Source organism: Brachyhypopomus gauderio, unplaced genomic scaffold, assembly GCF_052324685.1.
Source record: "Brachyhypopomus gauderio isolate BG-103 unplaced genomic scaffold, BGAUD_0.2 sc90, whole genome shotgun sequence".
NCBI classification, from domain to species: domain Eukaryota; kingdom Metazoa; phylum Chordata; class Actinopteri; order Gymnotiformes; family Hypopomidae; genus Brachyhypopomus; species Brachyhypopomus gauderio.
Genome location: NW_027506911.1, coordinates 1,057,501 through 1,069,520, shown reverse-complemented (window position 1 = coordinate 1,069,520; position 12,020 = coordinate 1,057,501). Strand labels below are relative to the sequence as shown.

General features: G+C 42.1%; 1 protein-coding gene across 8 annotated transcripts in view; it reads right to left on the bottom strand.

Moving 5' to 3' along the window:
- Positions 1–611: 611 nt before the first annotated feature.
- The window catches only part of LOC143493612 (uncharacterized), an 11,450-nt gene continuing 41 nt past the window's right edge, over positions 612–12,020 (bottom strand). Inside the window, exons 1-7 of one of the 8 annotated variants that reach the window (XR_013125538.1) lie at positions 9,144–12,020; positions 8,210–8,301; positions 7,579–7,792; positions 5,017–5,155; positions 4,301–4,631; positions 3,818–3,849; positions 612–2,219 (exon numbers count right to left, since the gene is read on the bottom strand). The exon at positions 9,144–12,020 is cut by the window's right edge and continues 41 nt beyond it. Coding sequence is in view for 3 of the 8 variants with exons in the window: in XM_076992133.1 (XP_076848248.1) it covers positions 4,342–4,631; positions 7,579–7,792; positions 8,210–8,301; positions 9,144–9,339 (792 nt within the window). In the remaining 5 variants the exon portion in view is untranslated. The other 7 variants (XR_013125539.1, XR_013125536.1, XR_013125537.1 and 4 more) reach the window with 7 other exon arrangements.

The following is a 12,020-nucleotide window of genomic DNA, read 5'->3' as shown; positions in this document are numbered from 1 at the left end:
TCATTCTAACTGTCAATAAAAGCTTTTGTTATTTGATTGCAATTATATTTCTGTATGTGATAAAAACATCTGACAAACACACGTAACAACCAGTGGGCAAATTATGTGAAAATATAATATTTGTGTCATTCTCAAAACTTTTGGCCATGACTGTACATTTGTATTTCATATGTATACATAGGCCATAATGTGAACCAGCAAAAAGTGCATAGAAAGTGATTTTCATTCCCACGTGTGGGCACTACTTTTTAAAAGTGTTTTTGAATAGACAATACCCTTATTGACCTTGCGTTAAAAGTTCTCCGTAAAATATCCTGCAGTTTTTTGTCACAGTGCATAAATCTATATATATGTGAATAAAAAAAAACGAAATTTCTATGCTGCTGGTTTTGCTTGTAACTTAATTAATCTCCATTTTCACAACCTAAAATATATCTCAAACTGACCTATACATGTACCTAAACATATAAGAGAAGTATTAATGCTTTAGTACACTCAAGTGTGAATTTACATTATGGAATATTGCAAATTTGCACATTTTTTACTTAAACTTCAGAAATTGACACCACACAAAATAAAGCATAAACACAATATGATGTTGTATACACTGGTGTTTTATATATCAAAATTTTTAATAGATACTGTGTAATCAGAGACAGCAACAAAAAGTACAGACATTGGTCAAGGGTGAATGAAATAAATCAAAACGTTACTGCACCCCCTTTTGTTTTAAATAATGAATAAAATAATAAAAACACTACAATAAATGCAATATACAGTTACAAATATGTTCACACGCAGTACAAAATGGTGTCTTAAGGTCAGAGCATGGTTCATTCTAGCACTGAATACATTACTGTCCCTCAATCCCAAATCCAACACTTTATCCAGCCCAAAAAAAAGTCCAAAGTTCTTTTCTTACTCATTACTATTATTCATCCATTTCACTGTCATCAGATTCATCATCCCATGGAGCAATGTGCTCTGTTTCTTTTAAAGTATTTCCACAATTTTGGCATCTACATAAATCTGTACAACACAGGCTTGCAGACATACAGGAACATCTCCCTGTCTCACATTTGCCCTGCTTACAACTGCAGTGAACTACCTGCAACACACTTTCAGCGGCGGAGTTTAGTCATCCAGGTCACCGTTAACTCTCCATCCTCAAGGTGCATCCATTGCCAATGGGTGAAGGGGCACACATATTACTTTTCAGAGTGTCTGGTTATTGCTGCTTGGTAGTTTGCCCTTTTGCAGTGCTGATACAGGGCATCACTTGTTGGGGCATGGATAGTTCTGGCAAAGCTGAGGTTGACATGCAGAATGCTTTGTCTCTGGCATCGTTCACATCTGCCAAGAATGTCTGACCATACAGTTGGCACACATATTTGCAAAGCAGTTCAAAGGTCGACTGATCCAGGTTAAAACTACTGCCCAAATCTGTAAATGCAGTCAGGTATTCCTTTTTCTCTGAGGCAAAAGAAAATGTCTCTTTTGCCCTTGCCCTGAAAGGCACTTGTAGAGTCACATCCTGAGAATGTATGAATCCCAATAAGCGCTGAACACACACGGGTGCCAAGAGCTGAGGAAATGTCCTGGTTTTTAACTTACCTTCATTGTACCATTAAATTTACAGGCACTAGGGCACTGTGCACGGCGCTGCGTGTGACGTAATCCCTGAGCCGCGTCAGTGAGGGCATCCCTGCATTTTGAATGTGCAAAATATGGTATAGAATAGAAAGACTTTATTGTCATTATACACAGCATACACAGTATACATAGAAAAACGAGATTGGAAAGCTGCTCCTTACAAGTGTATGTAAACATATAATGGTGAGAAAAATGAAAAAAAAAAACAGGGTGCAATATGTAAACATATGATCGACAAAAACCTAAATAATAAATAAATTCGTGTGCAAAGAAGAAAAGGTGCTATTGTGCAAAAGGGTTTTCAAACATACAAGCGCTGTTGTGCAAGCGCTATTGTGCAAAAGGGGTTTTCAAACATACAACACTTAGACAACAGATAAGGCACACAGCCCACAGACAATCACAGTTTGTGCAGATTCCCATTTAGTATTGTGATGGCTTTTGGAAAGAAACTGTCCCTGAGTCTGTTTGTTTTGACCGGTATGGACCTGTAACGTCTGCCAGAAGGCAGCAGGTTGAAAAGGTGGTTGCCGGGGTGGGTATTGTCCGTTACAATATTCCTGGCCCTGTTGAGACAGCGAGAGTTGTATATAGAGCTTATTGGGGGCAGAGAGCAGCCAATTATTTTTTCTGCGGTGTTGGTCACCCTCTGCAGCCCCCCATATATATATACAGTATATATACATACATATAAATTATATATATAAACATACATACACACACACACACACACACACACACTACAGTCTGTGTGCATTGTACCTAGGCACGTTCAAAAGGTAAGGTGCAGAACCTTGTACAGTGTGCAGTATGAGTAACCCCCCCCCCCCAGCTGTATTTTGTGTAGTTAAGTAAAGTGATAGTCCATGCATCAAATATAATGCAAGAGAGATGTGGTGTGTGGTGAAAGCATGTTGTTACAAGCTGGACAGATTGCGAATGGAAGAGAAATTTTAGAATGAGAAAGACCACATTCATCCAGTTGTGTGACATCCTTCAACCTCACCTTCAAAGAAAGACAACAAGGTTCAGGAAACCAGTACCTGTGTGGGGATATGTATCTGGAGACTGGCCACCAACGTAGAGTTCAGAACAGTTTCCCATTTATTTGGGATTGGACAGTCTACTGTAGTCACTATAGCCAATCATGTTGCCCATGTAATTGTGAACAAATTGCTTTCCCTCTACATCAGAACACCCTCTGAACATGAAGTCAAGGTCATTATTCAAGGTTTCAGAGACAGGTGGGGATTTCCACAATGTGGAGGGGCTATTGATGGGACTCATATTGGGATTTTAGCTCCACCTGACAGCCCTGCAGATTACTACAACTGTAAAGGTTTCTATTCTGTCATCCTCCAAGGTGTGGTAGACCATCGACTTCAGTTGTGGGACATCAACGTGGGTTGTAAACAGCATACCCACTTCTGCCATGGTTGATGAAACCATATCCTGAAAACCAACAAACAACCCTGGCACAGATAACCTTTAACAACTGGCTGAGCAAGGCACGAATGACGGTGGAGAGGGCTTTTGGCCGTCTGAAAGGAAGATGGCGGTGCCTAATGAAGAGGCATGATTGCCACATAAACATCAACACGATCATTTCAGCCTGTTGCGTGCTTCACAATTTTTGTGAAGTTAACAGCGAGAAATATGATGACATGGATGTCACTGTTCAGCAAGAAAATGAGGCCCCCGCTTGGAATACTGTTCAAGGAAACGCCACTTCAAATGCCTTAAGAGATGCATTGTTTTTGTATATTTCAAATCTGTAGAGCGTACATGTTTCAGATAGGTTCAAATTATGAGATTCCATGAGTAGTGTCTACAAGTTTCAGATGAAATCAGGTTATAAAATTTCACCTAATGTGTCAAAGTTGTTTACAATGTTGTTTTTCTGAGAACATGAACTTTGTGTTTTTGACAGTTGCTAGTAATAAATACAGTTTTTTTTCCAAAGACAGTGTGAACATTTAACTGGATCAATAACAGACAAAACATCAACTAATGTGTGTGTGTGTGTGTGAGTGTGTGTGTATATATATATATATATATATATATATATATATATATATATATATATATATATATATATAATCTACTATTTTTATTCAAAATAGAATACTGAAGTATAGAATAGAATATAAAATAGAATACTTACAACAGTGAAGTTAGTGCTTTGTGGAACAAAACCTGAAGTGGTAAAAAAAAAAAAAAGAAAATGCTCACGTATGTAGTGAAATATGTAGGCCACAACTGTAAATGTGTAAATGCCCCATTTGGAAAATTATGCTATGTAATATAAAACAGGATTACTTTTGCAATGGTAGGAGTATGAACACAGTAAACATTCTTTGTAAAATTCAAAACATGAAAAAAGGATTTACAATGTAATATACTTGAAAGACTCAAAATTGTAAACAAAATCATCTTTGGAGGACAAAAAATCAAATCTACAAATGATGTACACTGCCCATAGAAAAAAAGTCACCACTTGGATTTAACTAAGGGCATAGGTAAGAGGTAAGTTTGTAACTGCAAAAATAGGTAGAACAGTCAGAATGCCTAAACAAGATACGCACTGTAACAAGTAATATAAAATGAAAAATAATTCAATAATGTGATCAGAGAGTAAAGACTGAACCTTATAGGTTGTGATAGACCTGCGAAGAAGACTGGGGCTGATTAAGGTAGGCTGGTGGTGTCTCCTCGGTGTAGTAGGAACAGGGCTGAGGAGAGGGATGATGTGGATGGGAGAGGGCGTGCTGTGGGAAACGAGGCACCATGGTTCCAAACAGTCTGGTCATCATCATCCAAAAATGAGACCATGATGTCACCCACATCTGTTTTCCTCTTCCTCTTCCTGTTTTTACTCTGTTCGGAGGGTGTTCTATGAAGTGTACTACTATTAGAGGCCTCAACTTGGGTGCCATCATCAGAGTGTGACAGAGTGTGATCTGAAGATGGAGAAGTAGCTATCAAAATAAAAGTAAATAAACATTAGAAACATTAATGCTTAACAAAAAAAAAAAAAGGTTAACATACTGAAACAATGACAGCTTAATAAGCAATGACTTGCTTATTACTGTTCCTGAGTGTTGACTGCTAAAAAAAAAATCCACCTGTTGACTTGCATGGAGTATGTTGCATTTGATTCTGATTATGCTTGCTCATGCTCAGATTCAAATGCACCACACGCTATGCTAATCAATAACGGGGTTTTATTTTTAGCAAATTTATTTACTCAAACATAAAGTTTTAAATATACCTTATGTTATGATGGTAAGCCTAATTTGTACAGCCTTTTTCAGCATAAATCAGATATGAAATTGCAAGAGCTAACAGGCTAATGTTACTCACTGCTAAGTGGGCTTCTCAGCCCAGTGTCAGTCGTAAAGCTGTCAGATGGTTCAGGTGGTTCAGATTGTGTTCCCGAGTCCAAAACATTAGGTTCGCTGCTTGTCACGACACTGTTCTATGGTCCTTTTGTATCCACGAGCTTGAAGAAAGTCAGATATTTTACCAAAAATATCGGAGTTCTTGTGTGTTGTATCCAGTAGTTGATGTATATTTTCGTTCGCCCAAATTTCCAGTAAACACTGAACTTCTGCCACACACCACAACAATCCATTTACCGCCATGACTGTTTAACGTGAATGTCGCATCACTGACGTCATGTTTGAGTTCCGGCTAAATGAACCAATCAGACGAGGCACCAAGCGGGCCCGGGCACGGATAGCGCTCACACTAGAAGCGAACCGAGCCCGAGTCCACTTGAATCGTGCCCTGGCCCACCTCTTCAAGTGTTTGGGGCGATCATACTAGTCAAACGAACCGTGCTTCGGCAGGGAACCGTGCCCGGGCCCGGATCACAGACCCTAGTGTGAGTACGCCCTAAAGCACAATCTCACTCACCTTTTATTCCTAGCTACTAGATACGGTAACGTTGCCTAAGCCCTATCCGGACGGGATTAGTTTTTCAGGGGGACGTCTGTGAAAAATATTTCACCCTTGTACTCAGTGATAAAACTCTTGCATCCGGACAGCAATTGAAAAAACAGGAGGACCCGCGAGTTTTTGGCTTTCTCGGTCACATGACATCGCCTTGTCACGTGATAGCATGTTTAATAATGTCACACTGCCAACTCTGATGATTCCTTTTTAACTTTTAACTTTACTACTGTTCAGTTCAGCATTTAAGATCTCCGTTTAAGTTAAGCTATTTTGTTAAACCAATACAGAAAACACATTATAAAAAATCGCTAATGAATGTAAATAGTTAAATAAATCCGTTAAATAAAATAAAATAAATCCATTAAAAAATCCAGTAAATCCATTTTCGCTCGCCGCTGTCTTTACGTGGATCTCCGTGAAAACGCGCGCCCAACGTGTAACTACGGTGCGTGGCAGTGGACATATAGCTGTTTTATTAAACGCGAGGTGATGTCTGCATGTATAAACTCAGACATGTGGATCCGGACGGGACTAAAATTACCAGACGACCACGGAGTACAGCGAAAAACAGTAGGTAATTCCGCCTGTAATTTTCTCTGAGGACGTCTGAGAAAAACACGGACATGCTCGTTCCGGACGGGATTAAAATCACAGAGGACCCCCCGTAAAAGAGAAAATTACCCCAGGACCCCCTGAGAAACTAATCCCGTCCGGATAGGGCTTTTTACTGCTTGGTTGTAGGCTTATCCCGATCCGATATTTGCAAAAATGCGTATCGGTATCGGATCGGCAGGCACTAGAAAATGCCAAACCAGACTCCATGTCCAGTTTTTTTTTTTTTGAAAGTCCGATCCGGGTTTCCAGCGCACTCATTTAGATAATCCATTCCAGATTTTGCTGTGTTTTCGCCAGTGAGAGTAAAATCCGGTCCGCATTTTCCAGCCCACCTTCAGCACACGAGCATAGCATCTCTCCAATTTAGCTCAGTTGCATCTCCTAACCATTAAGACGGCCATGTAAATTTGATGTTATCGGTAAAAATGTGTGGGATTATTTTACCTTAAAGGACGACAAAGACGAAGAGGTAGAGTGCAACATATGCCACAGAAAAGTTGTGCGTGGTGGTAAAGCTGTAAGAACTTTTAATACAACCATTCTAAACAAGCATTTAGCGAAATACCACCATAAACAATATGAAGAGTTTCTAAAGAAAACCGAATACAAAAAAATCCTACACCGAATAAAAAAAGGTCCTACACAACTAACACTGGCAGAAAAGTTTGAGAACCGTGACAAACTGCCATTGAACAGTGCCAAAACCCAGGGAATAACAAGTCATTTACAATATTATTTGCACTGCTGATGCCATTTCTGTTTGTTATTTATTATTTAGTCTATTTTGAGGTTATTAATTGCTAAATAAACAGGTCAGTTTCTCCTTACCAACCATTGTGTATTATTCAAACACACCTAATTCAGCTGGCTACTTGTTATCAACAGTAAAACGTTTTTCAAAATGAGCTTGACAACAAAGTAAGTTGGCTAAATAATTTTAATACATGCTCGAATAGGCCAGTATCGGCTGATATTGGTATCGGATCGGAAGTTCAAAAAGCTGGATCGGGACATCCCTACTTGGTTGTCCATTATTTCATTTACTATTTATTTGGTCAACACATACCTGGCAACTTTTCTTCAATATTATTCAAGCACAACACACTAATTCATTGAACGTTGGTTTATGATCATGCCAGGTTAGTTCCAAAGCAGACCTGAATGTACAGTAATGCACAAATCAGCCACTAGAGGGCACTGTATATACAGTTTGGCTTATATGGCTGTAAGGGGAGTAACACTTTTCAGGCTCTCTAACAAGAGGTGTTGAAAATACTGTAATAATACACCTAACTATTTAACACTGCTGTGGTCTGTCACTAAACTGGTCTGTTCCGGTCTGTGTCGGCTGACCTGTGGTGTGCGTGGCCTGGAAGCCCTTGCGCTGCACGGAGGCGTCGGAGGTGAAGCGCAGGTGCATGCTGTCGCCCGTGGAGACCAGCGGCTCGGGCACGCGGCTGCCACACAGACGGCTGAGGATGGGTGCGCGGTCCGAGGGGCCGTCGAACGCCTCCAGGTGGTCATACGCACACTCCTGGTGCTGCTCGATCTCCAACTCGCTGAACACCTGCGTGGGCAGAGAGAGAGAGAGAGAGAGAGAGAGAGAGAGAGAGAGAGAGAGAGAGAGAGAGAGAGGGAGACAATGAAGGGAGGAAAAGAAAGAAAGAAAAGGCATTTGAACAAGTTTCTTTCTCTGTGAGTGTTAAAGAAACTACATAAAGGAACTGTGATGATATGAAACTCCCGATCCGTTCCTAAGTATTTCATTTCAGCTCTTCAGTCTGATCATCAATAGCATCTCTCTCTCCCTCCCTCTCTCTGTCCCCCTCCCCCTCTCTCTCCCCCTCCCTCTCTCTCTCTCTCTCTCTCTCTCTCTCTCTCTCCCTCTCTCTCCTTCCCCCTCTCCTCATCTCTGAGCACTGCCTGAACGATACACTTGCGTTACCAAATGTTCAAGCACCTACCTACCTACCTACCTACCTACCTTCCTTCCTTCCTTCCTTCCTTCCTTCGCAGAACTGAACTTCTCCACAGGTGTGAAGCTTCCCAGGCTTGATAATGACTGTAAGTTCACTCCTGCGGAGCAGGACAGTAAAATTTATGCCCCATCTGCGCCATCCTCTACAGCTCGACTCTTTACAGGTGCTTTTACTAGCATCCGGGTTGGAAACATTGAGCCTGATTTCTCAGCAGGCATTGATTTAAATGCCCCTCTCCCGTGTGGCCCCGCTGATGGACCCAAGAGCTGCCTGCTCTCACATGCCTGCTCGATGTGATTTAAAAAGGCGAGAGGGTATTTCAGGAAGTGGGGGCGCCCGGGACAAACAGCTGCTCGCTGTACGTGGACACGGGTGTGATTTACTCAGTTAACAGAGTCATGGTATTAGCGCGTGTGTGGAAACTATGTATGTGTGGGAACTATCTAATGTTTTTTTTTTTTTTTTTTTTTTTTTTTTTGGCCCACCTCCACCCCCCCATCTTTGGAGGACAACTTTGTTTTTATGTACAGATTTAAATGGCAATTATAACAATTCTGTATAATATATAGTGTAGTGATAACAATATATAGTGATAACAATAGTGATAATTATTGGGGTTAGGTGGACCAAGAAAAGAGGGGGAGAGAAATAATAAAAAGGGAAAAGACAGAGGTAGGAGAAGAAAGGAGAAGAAAAAGAAAAGAAGAAAAAAAAATAATAATAATAATAAAATAATAATAATAATAATATTAATAAAATAAAACACGCAACCAGCTCAAATGACCACTGCAAAGAAGTACAGAAAGTAAACCAAATACATATGTGCCTGTGTAAGAGTGTTTGTCTGAAATGGGAGTTTGTTTCCCCTGAGAACAGAGCAGGTGTTGTCCAGGGGGCGTGGCCGTGTGCTCAGGGTGGGCGTGGCCCTAGAAGACTCACGAGTTTGACGCGGTGGCTGGGGGTGGCGCTGATGTCCCACGTACACTCCTTCCTGCTCGGGTACTTGTCGGGCCAGTTGGGGCTGCTGATGGTGCCGGCGGGGCTGTGGATCTTGTGCTCGCACTCCGCTGTGAAGGGGTCGAGTGAAGGGAGTAGGGAGGGAGGGAGGGAGGGAAGGGAAGGATTTGGGACACATCAGTGGAATTAATCATCCACCCACAAACAAAAGGAGCCTGCTGATTGGGTGAATTTAGCGGGTTAGTTCATTTGCGGGGTGACAGGGGAAACCTTAGCTGGGCGCTGGAAGCCACCGTGAGCCATGGCTTTGGGGGAGTGGTTAGGGGCGTGGCTTGGCTGCACTCCCAAGACCCTTCGCCTCCACCTCGGCCCACAGCCGTCACCCGAGATGCACTTTTAATAAAGGGGACAATATTTGTGAGCCGCCTTCAATGGGACACGGGCCCCGTGGCGAGAGTCTGTGCTCGTCTGCGGCTCTGATGGGGAACCACGCGAGAAACCTGAGTGTCTCGCCCTGTGGGACGGGAGGGGGACAGAAAGACAAAAAAGTCTCCACTGCACCACTCTGAAACCATGACTGAGGACGCACACTCAAAGGTCACTCCACCCTTCATTTAAAAAAGATATTTGTCAATTGTCAAATCACACATCTCTGTGTGTGTGTGCTGCGACTCAAAGGAACTGGGCCAGGCAAACATTTTCACTAAAGCCCTACAGACAGAGGAGCGTGCATTCAGGCATGCGCTAGTGCTGTGTGTGTGTGTGTGTGTGCATGGACCCACACACTGGGTAAGAGGATTCTTCCCTCTCAAATTCAGGTCAATGTCCATTACAGCACACAGGTGTCTGAGGTCAGCAATCTTAGCAAGACATCTAGAGACTATGACTCTCACACACTTTTACCCACACTGAAGGGTGAGGCTTCTGCACTAACTGAGCTCTGTGTGTGTGTGTGTGTGGGGGGGGGGTGTTTATATATATGTATGTAGGTCATGTGTGCATGCAGGTCTGAGTGTGCGTGTGTGTTCTGTTTCGTCTGTTATGTCAAACTCCATTAAAGTGACGTGTGGTGTATCAACCTACTAGCGTCTGTCTCCCTCCCTCTCTGTCTCTGTCTCCCTTTATGTCTCTCTCTCTCACTGTCTCTTTCTGTCTCCCTGTCGCACTCACTCACCCTGTCTCACCCTCCCTCTCTGTTCTACATTACACTTGACTCTCCTTCTCTAAATAATCTACGGAAAGTGAGTTTCCAACAAAAACCCTCATTAGGGAACAAGACTTATTTTAGCTCGGGCTCCTCGTGCCCTGCTCACAGTGACAGCTGTACGACGTTAGTGCAGCTGTGGTTGCTGGGGGAACGCGGCCGACCGAAGGTGTGCAGTGTGTACGGAGCGTACAGTTGGAACTTTATGCTTGATCAGGGTCTAATTAGCATTACTATACAAACACCTTGGTAAGGTATAGAGAGAGTGACTCAGTCACTTTGTTCCTGAGTACAAAGTCGGACCACACATCCCTTGGTACAACAAAGATATTTGAGGTTTGTAAAACACACTGATCGCGGCACACACACCAAGAAAAACAGGAGAAGCACTGGATCTGTGGAGATTCATGAAAGAACAGATGTTTAAAATCAGAGCCAGTTAACTACGCTTGAAGTGGCACTGGGGTTTCTGTGTGAGTATATGTGCATGTGAGCAGTGTGTGTGTGTGTGTGTGTTCCAGGCAGTGTTAATTTCGTTGACGAATAATTTATCATAGTTTGTCAACAAACCTTTTTTCATGACGAAAACGAGACGATAACTAAAAAAAAAAAAACTATGTGAAGGGATAAAAACGATGACGAAATTAATGGACATTTTCGTCAACGAATAAAAATGAGACGAAAATATTGGCCAGCGACGATATTCAATTAGATCCGATTTAATTTAGTGAAAGGTAGGGATAAGTACACGGAGAGGCGGGACAAACCGGGTAACCGTCCAATCAGCACTAACGTCTTCACATCGCACAGAACCCGGGAAGACCAAACGAGCCTGTGAACTGTGGTCACTCATGAAATTCAACAGTGGAGAAAGATGAGCGGCGATATATGGACACATCTCTCCTTTGACTTTGAGAAAAAGAATACGGTGTGTAATTCATGTGGGAGGATCATGTGGGCATGGTGAAACACAAACACAATGACTACAGACTAATCAGATAAGAATGCGACACATACTCAAGGAAACTCAAAACAACTAGATTTATATAAAAGCATACGAGAAAGATGAATATACACAAAGAACCACAACATACGACGAGAGGCTATACAAAAGACACCGGAACTAAACACGAGACCTAGGCAGAACAAACAGAAACCATAATACATACTATACACTCTAAACCAGAAAACACTGAACACATCGATAACTACACTGAAACACCTTACACACTTAAACCTGAACAAAGCACACACGGCAAACATTAACAAGGAGAACGGATTCAAACATACAAACTGAAGTACATGCAAGACATAGAGCGAAACAAACAGAACAGAAGCACACGCAAAATCCAACCTTATACATACGACCTGAAGCAAAGACTCTCAACAATCAACATTGACCCACACTGAAGACCTGAAACACAAAGAATATATACCAACCCAAACGAACACAAACAAGCGACAGCTGAAACCAATGAGACAAAACGAGGTGGAACTGAACAGAAGCCAAAAAGACTAGAGGAAGGAGGAGCCAGGCTACACAGACAGGGAGGGGGCGGAGCCAGGCGTGACAGGTGCACTTTTTTCCAAAAGGATGAGATTGTTCTATCTTTAAATCTTCTATATATCAGGTTCTGTGGGATCCTGTGTACATT